The sequence below is a fragment of the Ictalurus punctatus genome, chromosome 15 (assembly GCF_001660625.3).
Source record: "Ictalurus punctatus breed USDA103 chromosome 15, Coco_2.0, whole genome shotgun sequence".
NCBI lineage: Eukaryota > Metazoa > Chordata > Actinopteri > Siluriformes > Ictaluridae > Ictalurus > Ictalurus punctatus.
In genome coordinates this window covers 4425359-4440187 of record NC_030430.2, presented here as the reverse complement: position 1 = coordinate 4440187, position 14829 = coordinate 4425359, and the positions used below count along the sequence as shown (strand labels likewise).

The 14829-nt window shown below is 40.6% G+C and overlaps 2 protein-coding genes across 3 annotated transcripts in view; one reads left to right on the top strand and one right to left on the bottom strand.

The window, feature by feature from the left end:
• Positions 1–10854, top strand: part of jph2 (junctophilin 2) — a 28202-nt gene extending 17348 nt beyond the window's left edge. Inside the window, exons 3-6 of one of the 2 annotated variants that reach the window (XM_017487112.3) lie at positions 2795–2913; positions 5913–7054; positions 8504–8600; positions 9002–10854. In XM_017487112.3, the coding sequence (XP_017342601.1) occupies positions 2795–2913; positions 5913–7054; positions 8504–8584 (1342 nt within the window). In that variant the 3' untranslated portion in view covers positions 8585–8600; positions 9002–10854. Of the gene's footprint in view, positions 1–2794; positions 2914–5912; positions 7055–8503; positions 8601–8998 lie in introns of both variants that reach the window. The other variant, XM_017487113.2, reaches the window with a different exon arrangement.
• An 802-nt stretch (positions 10855–11656) lies between these two features.
• On the bottom strand, positions 11657–14579 carry LOC128628657 (tubulin alpha-1C chain). The gene is made up of 4 exons (XM_017487115.2): positions 14423–14579; positions 13073–13295; positions 12817–12965; positions 11657–12732 (listed from the first exon to the last, which is right to left on the bottom strand). The coding sequence occupies exons 1-4, from the start codon at positions 14423–14425 to the stop codon at positions 11758–11760; spliced, it is 1350 nt and encodes a 449-aa protein (XP_017342604.1). The 5' UTR covers positions 14426–14579; the 3' UTR covers positions 11657–11757.
• Between the last annotated feature and the right edge of the window lie 250 nt (positions 14580–14829).

Genomic DNA, 14829 nt, shown 5'->3' with positions numbered 1-14829 from the left:
ACATGGTAACAACCTATTCAAAAGGTGTAATTTGCTAAATTATTTTATTTTAATTATTATATTTAAGCATCTAAAATGATTAATATGTATTTCTGCAGAAATGTTTCTAGAAAAATATTTGTGTTGTGTAAGAAATTTGAAAGATATGAAATATACTTTGAGTACCTGGATGTGCAATGATATTTAATAGGTTAATAAGTTTAATTTCATTAAATCAGTAGCAAATATTTACAGGATATGGACACTCTTTTTGGCACTTGGAAGCCTATTATTCAACTATGTCATTAGTTTTTTGAAATAATTTCCATTTGAATATCCCCATAGCACCATCTCTTTTTATTTCTTAGCTTTCTATGAAATGTATTATTTTTCTTGAATAAAGCCTTTTCGATTATTTTACAACATTATTTTCAAAGTTTGTGTATTTTTGCTTCTGAGTGGCACAGCAGAAAAGCATTCAGCATGTCTTCAGGAGATTGTGAGTGTGTATCCTAACAATGTCACAGCCATCTGTGGCCAGGAGCCAAGGAAGCAAAACTGGCTGTGCTCTCTGGGTGAGAAGGATGGTATACTTTCTCTATCCCCTGTCAATCATAGCGATAGTAGCCAGTCACGAGCATCCATGTGCTCATGTATGCAGAACAGGGTAGATAGCACTTTCTTCAGAGTGTGTTATACTGCCTTGTGATGCAGCAGTTCGAAAAGATGAAGTTGGCTTACTTCAACGGTCACGTTGGAAGCTTGTGGAAGCTAGCCTTAACCCTAGTTGGTAACTGTTGTGTGATAGGTGAGAGCTGGCTGGTGGGTAGGTGACCAAATTGGCAATAAAATGGGGGAAATCCATCCAGCCATTTTCCATACTGCTTATCGTACACAAGGTTGCCAGGGAGCCTTAAGCCTATCTCACGGAGCTTGGGGCAGAAGGCGGGCAACAACCTGGACCAACGCATTGCAGGGCACAATTGCACACACATTCACACACTACGGACAATTTGGAAATGCCAATCAGACTACAACGCATGTCTTTGGACTGGGGGAGGAAACCGGAGCACCTGGAGGAAACCCCCGAAGCACGAGGAGAACATACAAACTCCACAGGGCAGAGCCGGGATTTGAAACCCCAAGCCTGGAAGTGCGAGGCAAATATGCTAACCACTAAGCCAAGCAACAAGAAAAAAGACTACAGCATCTGAAAGAAATAATAAATCAACTTTTTGGGCAATGAACCAAAATTCACACAGTAGGACGTTAAGAAGACCATGCCATTATTTATGATGCTGCTATGCTCAGAGAACATGAATTGTTTATTATTCCAAAGCATTATTACAGAGAAGCTATTTGTTAAGAATAAACTGAGTGGTTCTCAATGCAGCCTTGGCCATATCTCATTGTCAGAAACTTGTTGCTAATTTAGCTCAGGTCCAGCTTGATGAGTCCTATGCTATTAACTTGCTAATATTACATGACCCTGATCTCGGCGTTCACAGTTTAAACAGAGTTTGGATTCATAGGACATTTTGTCTCATATCGTTAACTCAGGGATCGATCGTTTCTAGGGCACCACCAGCTTGGGGGCACCAATGGGCACCCCAAAGCCCTTGTCTGATTCACCCACCCCTGAGAAAGATAGTACCACGGGCATAACCTGGCCTGTGCATTTATTTTAAATATTTAATCAGGTAACACTTTATGATTGCCATTTATCCCATTATCTGGTATCACTGGTGATAGTGGGTGCCGCTGTTAGGAAGAGAGATAGAGATGTAGAGGGCCGGGAACGTTAATGCTTACCCTGGAGGGTGGGGTGGGGTAGCACCAATAAGAATCTCGCCTAGGGTGCCAAAATGACCAGAAACGGCCCTGCTTTAACTGTTTTGGGATTTTACAAGTTTCCATTACTACCTGAGCAGGGTATGGTGAGGGATTCTTTAGTGCTGAGGGGTTGTGCTTTTTATAAATAGGACAGACAACTGCTGTCCCATCTTCCAAATAAAGACAAAGGGGAATGTCTTGGAATGACAGCACTGTGCGTTGTTGTAGTAAGAATACATTCCGCATTTGATGAAGATCTCTGCATTCGAGGCACGTTTCACAGTTCAGAAATGCAAATATGTGGGAAATTTCAAAGCCTTGTCCACCTGTGCAAGACTATCCTCGTGACTGATATTGTAGTGAATTATTAATAGACCACAGGGGAGGATCAGCATGGTGGTTGTATACCAGATTACTGTTTTTGCATTACTCATTTGTTAATGAAATGAGTGGAAGTGTCCTCACATTGACAGACACATTGCTGTCAGTCTGATCGTTTTTCACACATGCATGACACACAGTTTGATCCAGAAAGAAGCTAGACTAATTAACAAGTATTTCATAAGCTTAACCTGAAACAGAATGACCGGACAGTCAAATAATACTGCACAGTAAACATAGCTTTCCTTTTGCGGGATGATCCTGAAACGCTGCCATCTTGGATTACATTTATAGGTCTGTTTTCCCTTGAGATTATATTTGGAGCATTGCTAATTCATTCTGGTTGTATTTGTGTTCCATAGTGTTATTGGTTACAGTGGTTTAACAAAACAAGTGAATAAAGTCATACTAATGTTATTCATTTTAGTTGCCATGTTTACTTAAACCAGTCCTTTTTACTGAACACATTTACAGCTTGTCTTGTAGGTCATATTATCTTATCTGCCTAAGAGCAATGTTTCAAACAGGTTGTCTTGTGAAATAATTTCACTTTAAATAGTGAAAGAAGAAGTAACTCACCCCATAAATCCTTCCTCTGCAGAACTTCCCATGCCAAGAGCAAAGGAGAGGCTGCTGAACAGGCTGCTCAAGCTGCCAACAACGAGTCCAGCATTGCACGTGTAGTGGCCAGAGAACTCTCACCTTCATTCTATCAGCCAGGTAACAACGATTCATCGTTAAATGTCGGTTAACTAATACATTTAAATTAGCTCAAAATATCTTAAATAAATATAGTGCAACTTAAAATGTCTGCTTACCACTAATATGTTTAGATGAGGGCACATGGTGGCTTAGTGGTCACACCTCCAGGGTTGGGGTTTGATTCCCACCAATGCCCTGTGTGTGCGGAGTTTGCATATTCTCCCCGTGCTGCGGGGGTTTCCTCCGGGTACTCCGGTTTCCTCCCCCAGTTCAAAGACATGCATGGTAGGCTGATTGGCATGTCCAAAGTGTCCGTAGTGTATGAATGGGTGTGTAAATGTGTACGTGATTGTGCCCTGCGATATATTGGCACCCCATCCAGGGTGTACCCCACCTTGTGCCCCATGCTACCTGGGATAGACTCCAGGTTCCCCGCAACTCAGTAGGATAAGCGGTACAGAAAATTGATGGATGGATGTATGGATGTTTAGTCGAGCTCAAAATATCTTATATGAATAAATTCACACCCATGATCTTTTTGTACATTCAAGAGACGCAGCCATCCAGGACTATTAAATATAAATTAATATCAGTTTAAATATCAGACAATACAATGCAATATACATACTCACTGGCCACTTTAACACCTGTTCACTTGCTCATTCATGCAGTTATTTGATTAGCCAATCAAGTGGCAGCAATGCGATCCAAAACATTATGCAGATAGAGGTCAAGAAGTTAATCTTCACACCAGACATCAGAATCAGGAAAAAAAAGTGATTTTAGTCATCGTGACTGTGGCATGATATTTGGTGTCAGACGGGTTGATTTGGGTACTTCTGAAACTGTTGATATCCTGGGATTTTCACACACACACACACACACACACCAGTCCTTAGAGTTTACAATGAATGGTACGAAAAGCAAAAAACACCCAACGAGCGGCAGTTTTCTAAAGAGAATGGCCAGATTTGGTTGAGCTGACGGGAAGGCTACCTTAATGCAAATAATCACACATTACAACTGTGGTGAGCTGAAAAGCATCTTAGAATGTAGAACATGTAGAACAGCAGAAGACCACATCGGCTTTCACTCCTTTCAGCCAAGAACAGGAATCTGAGGCTAACGTGGACACATGCTTAATTTGAGGAAACGGGACAGTATCTGACAATGTGTTTTACAATGTCAACTGTCTGCCAATATTCTGAGATGCTTTTCTACTCACCATAGTTGTAAAGAGTAGTTATTTGAGTTACCGTTTCCTTCTTGTCAGGTTGAACCAGTCAGGTCATTCTCCTCAGGCCTCTCTTATCAACAAACTCACAGAATTGCCACTCACTCAATGATTTTTGTTCTTCATACCATTTTGTGTAAACTCTAGAAACTGTTATGTGTACAAATCCCAGGTGATCAGCTGTTTATGAAATATTCAAACCAGCCCATCTTTCACCAATTACCATGTCATCTTCAAAGTCGTTGAGATCACTTTTTTTTTTTTTTTGGCATTCTAACATTTGAAGTGAACATTAATTGAAGCACTTTACCTGTATCTGCATGATATTATACATGGCTCTGCTGCCGTGCCATATTATGCTCCTGTAATACATCTCATCTATAATGTAAAGGGTTATCCTTTTAAATGTCACACTTCAGCTGCAGTCTATATCTCTTACTATAACATTCTCGAACTCTCCACTCAGGCCTTGTGCAAGTTCTCAATCAACTCTAAACCATTTATGCTCTTCAGTTGCTGTGGGCTTGTATTTCAGTATGAGTATAAAAGACACACTATATAGATTGTTCCATATATATATAACAGCTTTCTGTCTCAGATAGAAAAGGCATGGCTATGAATAATCAGCGTCCCCAGTTGCTCGATTCTATTAGTCTTCAATTTCTAAATTTGTCTGTAATGCGAACACGTGGAAGTTGGTGAAATGTAACGTGCGCACCAAATGTAAATATGGACATGAGTTATCCTTTCAGATTTCTTTATGTCTGCCCTTCTAATTGTCTCAGACATGTCACGCAAAGAGCATTTTTCACACCACAGAAATAACACTGCAAATTGCTTGATTGCGCAAGAAGTCATCGTATTTCACCACATTATCTCAAAAGAAAAACAAAAAATAAAGAAATGTAGGCTTTTACTGTTTAAAGGTGTTCAAACCTTTATTATAGAAAAGTATGATGTCAGAGGCCATAGGATTTTTGTAAAATAACTAAAACAGCGTAATTACTATTATGCCAGCTTGATTGCCACCATTATGTTGCCTTTTAATCAGAGTGAATATCTTAATGTGTAGATTTTATCTACTTTCTGGTATTTGCTTAATTAAATAGGGTTGTGTACATCAAGATTTACAGATTTTCATTCAATAATTATATTCCTTCATTACAGCCAAGTAAACACACATCATGGCATGCCTAAAAATCTCCTTTCTGTGCATTTGTCTTTTGTTTTAACAAACATTCTAACTAAAGGCTTTGTAACGTTAATGTAAGTTTATTATTATTAGTAGTAGTAGTAGTAGTAGTATTAGTAGTAGTAGTAGTAATAATAATAATAATAATAATAATAATAATAATAATATGTATAGATTTTTACAGTTTGAGTTATTGGACAGCGACACCTAGTGTTCAATGCAGGATTTTTTTTTTAACAGTGGACCAATACTATTTTTAAAATGGTGGTCGATACGGTGTTTACAATGTTAAAATATGGCAGTGAGCTGCACATGCTTCACAGACTGTAGTTTGGACACCTATGGTGAAATTATATTTAACTCTATATTATACATCTTAATTAATTTGTGTAATTATTGGGGTTTTAGCTACAACTATATTTGACTCCCAAAATAGTAAAGATTAAAAAAATATTATAGCAGACAAGCAATTCTAGAGCCATGGTATTATCATATGGTAACCTTATTGGGATGAATATAGAAATGACAGACCAAAATATAAGGTTTGGGAAATATAATAAAGTTTTTTTTTGTATTATATGCGTCTCTCAGGCCCAGAATACCTAAAGAAGCGAGCATTACAAGAAATTGCAGAGAGCAATGAGAATGCTGATACAGACATGCATGAGTCACTTCTGGCTGAGGAGATCATGCCTCCAGAGAGCCCCTTCATGCACGAAATAGACAGCCTGAAGCCCAACATTAGTCCAGCACGCACACCATCACCCAGACCTACTACCTCTGCTGCCCTTGATCCTAACCTCCTTGGTCCTGGTAGCTGGAATGGGGACAAAAGCAGTCGAGGGGGTGGAAGTAGCAGCAGAGGGGGAAGCCGCCCAGGGAGCAGGCAGAGCAGTCGTCCTTCAACTCCATCACCCAATTCAGCTCTGGATTCAGTGCCAAACATGGAGGAGCCTGGTGTCCCCAGCACAAAGGGTCCATCCCAATCGCTCAGCTGGCAAAACACCAAAGCTGAGCAGGGCTCTGACCTTGAAATTAAGCCTCTACAGAAGATGGACTTAGAGACTAAAGCAGCAGAACCTGCTCCAGCTCCAGTAAGGACCAGCCTAATCTTCTCAACTGATGAAGAAGAACCACCACCTCCTGCCTCCAAAGTGTCTTCCAAAGCAGTGACCCCAGAACACAAAGCTCCCGAGCAGAGAGCCAAGGCCAGGGAACCTGCACCAGAGCACCCAACATCAATGACCGAGAGTAAGCAGGAGGCCAAGGAAGACAGAAAAGTGGCTAAAAAAGTTGAAGATAAGCAATCTATGAAACGAGAGCCTAGTCCGGCTCCGAGACGAGAACCAAGCCCGGCTCCGAGACGAGACCATAGCCCGGATCCAAGACGAGAACCAAGCCTGGCTACAAGACGGGAACCAAGCCCGGCTCCGAGACAAGAACCAAGTCTGGCCCCAAGACGAGACCGTAGCCCAGCTCCAAGACAAGACCCTAGCTCAGCTCCAAGACGAGACCCTAGCCCAGCTCCAAGACGAGACCCTAGCCCAGCTCCAAGACGAGACCCTAGCCCAGCTCCTAAATCTGTGGCCAAGCCTGAACCCAAGGTTGTGCCTAAACCAGAGCCCAAACCAGTCACTAAGCCTGCACCCAAAGTGGACCCCAAAGCTGAGCTGAGACAGAGGGCTTTGGTGAAAACCCCTGATGAAGTGACTGAAATTACAGCACCAGAAGAGGTTAGACACAAACAGCAAAACATTCACACAAACTGCAGATATTTTTTTGCTCATAATTTCCCAGTGTTGCTTAACATGGTTAAATAAGTACATTGTTTGTCTTGATGACAAATGTGGTTTTCAGTCAGCCAGGTCCTTGAACTGTCTAGCACTAGTAAGTCAAGATGATTGGACTTGTGGTGTAATTGTAAAGTTTTGTAATATGAAGGGCTTCTTCAGTTCTAAACAGAACAGAAACCCATAGGATGAGCAAAATGTCAAGGTTGTAAAGTCCACTTTCCTTGAGCCACAAAATGCAAAGAAATATTTCATTAGCGGTTAGCACGTTCGCCTCACACCTCCAGGGTCCGCGGTTTGATTCCCGCCGGTGTGCGGAGTTTGCATGTTCTCCCCGTGCTGTGGGGGTTTCCTCCAGGTACTCCGGTTTCCTCCCCCAGTCCAAAGACATGCATGGTAGGTTGATTGGCCTGTCTGTAGTGTATGAATGAGTGTGTATGTGATTGTGCCCTGTGATGGACTGGCACCATGTCCAGGGTGTACCCTGCCTGATGCTCCCTGGGATAGGCTCCTGGTTCCCCGTGACCCTGAAGAAGGAGTAAGCAGTAGAAGATGGATGGATGGATAGTTTTAAAATATTCTGTGCTATTTATTTGAGCCACTGAGTTTTTTACTCCTGAATTTTCCACTGACAAAACACATTAGATCCAAGTTGACATTAATTATAAGCCTATTTATAATTATTAAGTTATTAAGATTTGGATTAAACCTTTTCCATTCGAGTGAGCCATTAGATACAATTTGAACACTTTTAGAAGATGTAATATGGTCTAAAAAAAAATTTTTTAAAAATGGGTGAGTGAATGTTCAATCCTAGAATTGAGATCCGCTGTGGGACTCTGGAGCAAAGCCAAATTAATAATTTCTCTTTATGACTTCTTTCTTCATAACCTAGATCTTTGTGCATTACTTTCATCACAATAAAAGGTTTTGTTACATTATAGAACGATATCATCACAAAATTTGCCATTTTTTAAAGTGCACCTGAGCTCCAGTTCCCTGACTTTTCTCATAACCAGACAAATCTTTCTATAGTTGATCCTCAATATTACAAATTCTCTGCCCTACTGAGGATGGAACAGGAAATTACCTTGAGTTTTAAATTTATGCATTAAAAATCAAAATAGCTCACATTCCACTTATTTCACAAGTAGTCACTCAGACAAGACATGTGAAGTATCTGAAGCTTATTTTGCCCGGTGGGTAACATAGCTAACAATTAACATGAGATTATATTATCAATTTAATGATTTACTCTCTCTCTCTCTCTCTCTCTCTCGCTATATATATATATATATATATATATATATATATATATATATATATATATATATATATATATATATATATATATATGTCTGTAATGTTGTTTTTGTTTTTTGTTTTTTTTAGGGGCCAAATACGATTTTGATCTGCATGGTCATTCTGCTCAATATCGGTCTGGCCATTGTTTTTGTTCACATCCTGTCCTGATGGAAAGGTGTCCAAGGTAAAAAAATAAATAAAAATGCCTGTGTGCTGATACTGTATGCAATGCGTACATGTATGAAGAAAATGTGATTCTATAGTTCATCTGATTTTATCTGTTATATTTTAGTAATCAATAAATAATGTTTTGTCAGTTTTTGAAAACTGGGGCGCCCAAGTGGTGCAACAGGGGTCCAGTAGAGCATAATTTCCTGTGCACTCTGGTTGGGAAAGATGGCATTACTCTCTACAAACAACAGAACAACACTAGCCATTCATGGATGTCTGAGAGCTCATGTATGTGGAAGTATATGGCTAGTGCTTTCCTCCAAGTGCTAGTGGGTGGGACGTAGGGAGAAAAAAATTCGGGGCAATGACAAAAACTAGAGTAATTATGCTTTGTTTATGTCTATTTTCAAGCAGAATTTTTTTCTACAAACCAAGAACATCTATAACATCTATAAGTAAGAAGAAAGAAGAGCTGTGATGGATGCCACATGCTCCCCTTGAGGCTTCACTGATGTCATAAAGTCTCAATAAAGCCCTCTCAAGCCACTTGAAGGACAGTTACTATGTGTAGTCGGATTGAAGGATGACATACAGTTTCTGTGTCGGAATGCTGGAGAGAATTTTGCTCTCACATGATGGAAAGTGTTAATCTGTATTGTGCTGCTTTAAAGAATGATTCTTCCCAAATTAACAGTGCCACGTACTTCTTAAAAGGGCGAATATATCTTATGCAAATCAAGCATTGATGTCAAGCTTACCAGTTTACCAGTGATTATCAATCAAAGCCATAGATTCTGATCCGTCTGAGATCAAGTGAATTTGAAGAAGGAAAAGGATCTGCTCGTTAACATCTGACATGTTTTGAAACTACATTAATAGTGTGCAATAATGCACACTCAATACGATGTCTTAAAGTCTCACAATAAGGCCCTCTCCTTCAGTCTTCTAACAAATACATGACATGCATACAAACATTTTTCAAACCTCATGGTAAAAATGGATTGTGCAATAAATCTTTGCCTGTTAAAACATAAGCCTACGTTTAAGAACAAAGCAAAGGTCAAGAGTTTCAGTTCACATGAGGAAGATGGGATAGCTGTAAGTGTCATATGGTTTTGTCTGATGTTACTGAGAAAGTTTCTTTCTTTCCGAATATATCATCCCACTTCCATTTACAGTGTCTGAAATATTATGAAAATTAGCAGTTGTTTAGCTCAAGAAACATTGCACTTTGAACGTCTGTGCTTGCAAACTTAATTTTTAAAAGTACCATTTGCAGAAACTAAAGTGGCAACATTTGAGAACTCAAACAAAACTTCTTTTTTTTTTATGCATGCATGTTAATTGTTTTTCTACCTTTCTAAAATTGTGAGGTTACATTACAGCAACTTGTGCACTTGCAAATATTGAAAAATCACCTTAGAACAGGGCTGGCCAAGCTGCAAAGGGCCAGCATGGCTGCAAGTTTTCATTTCCAACCAATCGGGATCTATGCCTGTTTCGACTTGTTAAATCAGTTGCTTGTGGCCCTGCTTGGTTGGCATTAAAATTTGCAGGTACACTGGCCCTTTGCAGAGAAGATTTGACATCCCTGCCATAGAACAATGAAAACATGCTGTATGTTTTGATTAATGTCCCCCTATCAGAAAAGTAATTACCTCAAACTTTGCATTTAAGAATTGGTTTGCAGTTGAACTCCAGGTTTTACAGTAGACTGTTGTTAAGCACCATGATTATGGTCTCCGCATAAATATTTTATTTTGAGATTTTATTTGGACAAACAGTAGTTATGGATCCTAAAGCCTTCATCCAACTCTTTGACCCATTACCTAATGGTATGAAGAGAAATGTGTGAGTTATATGTAAATGTTCTGAAACAGCATTCATCTGTTTTGGCTTTTACCCATTTGCACTGGAGTGGTTTGTGATGGCAGTGTTTTACAATGCAACTTTACCACTGTATTTTATTCTCATCAGAGTGCCACCCACAAATGTCCATTTTATGAATTAAAAAAAGGCAAAAATATTATTTATTCATAGGTTTGTTTTCATATGAATGCGTTAAATCATGCTTCCACTGGCTGAATAGTGCACATATTCAGAATACTGAGAAATCCAGGTGACAGTTCAAAAATGTTCATCCCATGTAGTTGATTTAACACATAATTGTGTGTTTGCACCTTTGAAAGGGATTAAATCACGGCACTCAAAATGTATTGTGCTGAGCAGTACCACTGAATGCAAATAAATCTATTTTTCAATTGTAACTTTCTTAATTTGCTTATTTCACAGCACACTGAACTGCATTAACAGTGCAGTGTAACTTCTCACTAACTCGCAAAACAGTATGTAAAATGTTATAGCTTGCTTTGCATATAGACAATCAGCAAGCATGTCACAGAGGACAGTACTTAAATATCAGAATTTTAAATTAGAACTGCAAGCAGGACTCCACTGAAAATGGAAAAATTTCTCATTTGCCTTATTGCACAAGATATTTTATTGTGCAACCATAATTTAAACATTACACCTTATTTTAATTAATTGCCTGGTTGCTCCTCACCACATCACAGTGTATCCATTTGAATGATGACTTCTAGAATAACAGCACACAAAAGGTACTGCTTAGGGTAGCTCAAAATCCAATGTATACTCAGCACACTGGATGCCACAGGTGGATATTTGCCATTTCACTCTATTCAGAGTGCACAACATACAAGCGAGATCACAAAGATTAGAGAAGTACACTTTGTTCAAGTTTAATCCTCATGAATTACCATTTTGAAGTACCACTCATGGATCGTACATGTTTTTGTCTGCAGCTTTTATTTTCCTCCCTTCAAAGATTTAACCACATTTACCAAGACCAAAGGGCCATTTTGCATTCTTACGGGAAGCCAAATAAGATGGACCTTTGATATATTTATTGTAAGGATTGCTATTGAAAACCACCTGTAAAAGGAGACAAACCAAAAGGCCAGGAAGTTTATACACTAAATTCTAAGAACACTGAATATTTCCAGGCTGGTGAACTCACCAGAGTTGCCCTGACACGAGAGAACACAAAAGTACAGAGGAAGCTTTTTCAGCCTTTATTGTTCAGCTCTTGCTACTGATGAAAATGTATAAGAACACACAAAACACAAAGGGGGGGGGGAGCAAAGGTCAACTTAATACTCCTCTCCTTCCTCTTCTCCCTCCACACTGTCAGCACCAACTTCTTCATAATCCTTCTCCAGGGCAGCCATGTCCTCTCTGGCCTCAGAGAACTCGCCCTCTTCCATACCCTCACCAACATACCAGTGCACAAAGGCACGCTTGGCGTACATCAGGTCGAACTTGTGATCGAGACGAGCCCAGGCCTCAGCAATAGCTGTGGTGTTGCTCAGCATGCACACAGCCCTCTGCACCTTGGCCAGGTCTCCACCTGGAACCACAGTGGGAGGCTGGTAGTTGATGCCCACCTTGAACCCAGTGGGACACCAGTCCACAAACTGGATGGTGCGCTTGGTCTTGATGTTTGCAATAGCAGCATTCACATCTTTAGGCACCACATCACCACGGTACAGCAGGCAGCAGGCCATGTACTTGCCGTGACGTGGGTCACATTTCACCATCTGATTGGCCGGCTCAAAGCAGGCATTTGTGATTTCAGCTACAGAGAGCTGCTCGTGGTAAGCTTTCTCTGCAGAGATCACTGGAGCATAGGTGGCCAGTGGGAAATGAATACGAGGGTAGGGCACCAAATTGGTCTGGAATTCAGTAAGGTCGACATTGAGGGCGCCATCGAAACGGAGAGAGGCCGTGATGGAGGACACGATCTGACTAATCAGCCTATTCAGGTTAGTGTATGTAGGGCGCTCAATATCGAGGTTTCTACGGCAAATGTCATAAATGGCTTCATTGTCCACCATGAAAGCACAGTCGGAGTGCTCTAGGGTGGTGTGGGTGGTCAGGATGGAGTTGTAGGGCTCCACCACAGCAGTAGACACCTGGGGAGCTGGGTAGATGGAGAACTCCAGCTTGGACTTCTTACCGTAGTCAACAGACAGGCGTTCCATCAGCAGGGAGGTGAAACCAGAACCAGTTCCACCACCAAAGCTGTGGAACACCAGGAAACCCTGGAGACCTGTGCACTGGTCAGCCTGAAGAGGTAATGAATGCTAGTTAGTTTATGATTTTTCAAAAGACTCTATAGAAATTTATGACATAACCCAAATGGTGCTGACCAGTTTGCGGATCCTGTCCAGTACCAGGTCAATCAGCTCCTTGCCAATAGTGTAGTGACCGCGAGCGTAATTGTTGGCAGCATCCTCTTTTCCTGTGATAAGCTGCTCAGGGTGGAACAGCTGGCGGTATGTTCCAGAACGGACCTCATCTAAAGGAAAAGTCCATATAAATTAGGTTATGAACCAGACCACCACAGACTCATTAGCGTTATTTCATTAACAGGCAGAGTCATGCACCATAAGATCTCAATATTACCTATGACAGTGGGCTCCAGATCCACAAACACAGCCCTGGGGACATGCTTTCCAGCCCCAGTCTCACTGAAGAAGGTGTTGAAGGAATCATCCCCACCTCCAATGGTCTTGTCACTGGGCATCTGTCCGTCAGGCTGGATGCCGTGTTCAAGACAGTAGAGCTCCCAGCATGCATTGCCAATCTGGACACCAGCCTGACCAACATGGATAGAGATGCACTCGCGCTGTGGGGACAAAGAACACATTTACATGACTCATTCTTGTTGTATGCTGTATTTACTGTGCTGTTGAACACATTAAGTTTCATGGCAGGGCTGATATGAAAATCAGATAACTGTCTCCAGCTTACTTAAACATCTATTTTGTATGTGAGCATTTGGGCAGATAAACCAGCCTCCCTACAAAAAGAAAGTCCTCTGTAAAAAATAAACAAGTACTCAGGGTTGAGCACAACCACCAACCATGTGAAACCACCTGACTAAAGGACTAAGTGCTCAAATGGATCACACCGTTTTTACTGACCAGAATTCAGGAAAAAGTGATCAGCAATGTTTTACTTCGCTTTAGTGTGCCCATCTAGCTGAGAAGGACCTCTTGCTTTGAGCAAACCACTTCACTAAATACGTTTTAACGTCTATCTTGCAACATTATGTGAGCTGAGTGAAAAACTTTACGCTTGACAGTAAGCTACACTGACTCAGCAGGGGGGATTGGGCGGCTAGCTTGGTCACGAGGAACTCATTACTGCGCGAGTCCCGGATGTAAGCGCTATGGAACGCGCCGGTCCGCCCCAGCACTGACCACGTGACCGACTCATTTCCTCAAAGCACGCTCCTCTTTAAGTTCACCGATCTAAAAAAAAATCGAGATCATTTTGTATGACGCTCAACGTAAAATATTTTTAAACATGTCGAAGTGAGCTAAAGTGCTAAAAAAAAAAATTCTCTTTTTTTTACTTTCAACGGATTTCTTTGTGTGATAACCAGCTTCACTGTTCCTCATGATGACTCAATTTGGTTTAAAAAAAAAAAAAAAAAAAACGACGTCTTTGGGGGGAAAAAGCGATAAAAATAAATTTCCTACACGCCTAAAAGGTTTGTAATAATACACATACGCACCGATTTTGTCCATCGTTATTTAATTCTACGAAATGATAGTGTGAAAACGTATTATTAAACGAGACAAAAGGTTTAATTAACTTACTACAATGTCGAGTGAGACGTTATATATTGCATTCATTACGGTTTAATACACTTCCACATACCGCCTCTTTAAAATTTCATAAAACGTACAAAGTCACTGTGCGCGAGCAATTTTAATGTTAGACCAAAAAAAAAGGTTTAATACTTACCATTTTGAAGACGGTGGCTTTAAAGTGTATCTAAACAAAAGCTTACGAAAAAGGATGAACTTCAATTCTCACAGCTCGACTGTAATGAGTCTGTAGTGAGAACACGAAATGGTCGAGATGCTGGGGGTGGAGTTATTTATACTTTTCGGCTCCGTCGTCACGGAGGAGGGAACGCTTCCGCTTCCTGGTTTCGAGCCCTGTCACGTCCTGATTAGTCGAGAAGCGCTAAGCCACACTCCATTGGTGCGTTTTAACGTTTGAATAATTACTTCCTCTTTAGTCATTGTCAACTAGAAGTAACTAGATTCTACTTACTAGAAGATTTGAAGTTAACTGTCGCTTATATGTGCGTTATTATAATCATAAGCGTAGTCTGAAATGGCATGCAACCGTGCGACATATTATAG

Excerpts from the sequence above, each read along its gene's own strand:
- LOC128628657 (XM_017487115.2), bottom strand. Across the intron at positions 12,966-13,072 it reads TCTGGAGCCCACTGTCATAG|ATGAGGTCCGTTCTGGAACA; the intron begins GTAATATTGAGA and ends CTTTTCCTTTAG. Across the intron at positions 12,733-12,816 it reads TGGACAGGATCCGCAAACTG|GCTGACCAGTGCACAGGTCT; the intron begins GTCAGCACCATT and ends TTACCTCTTCAG.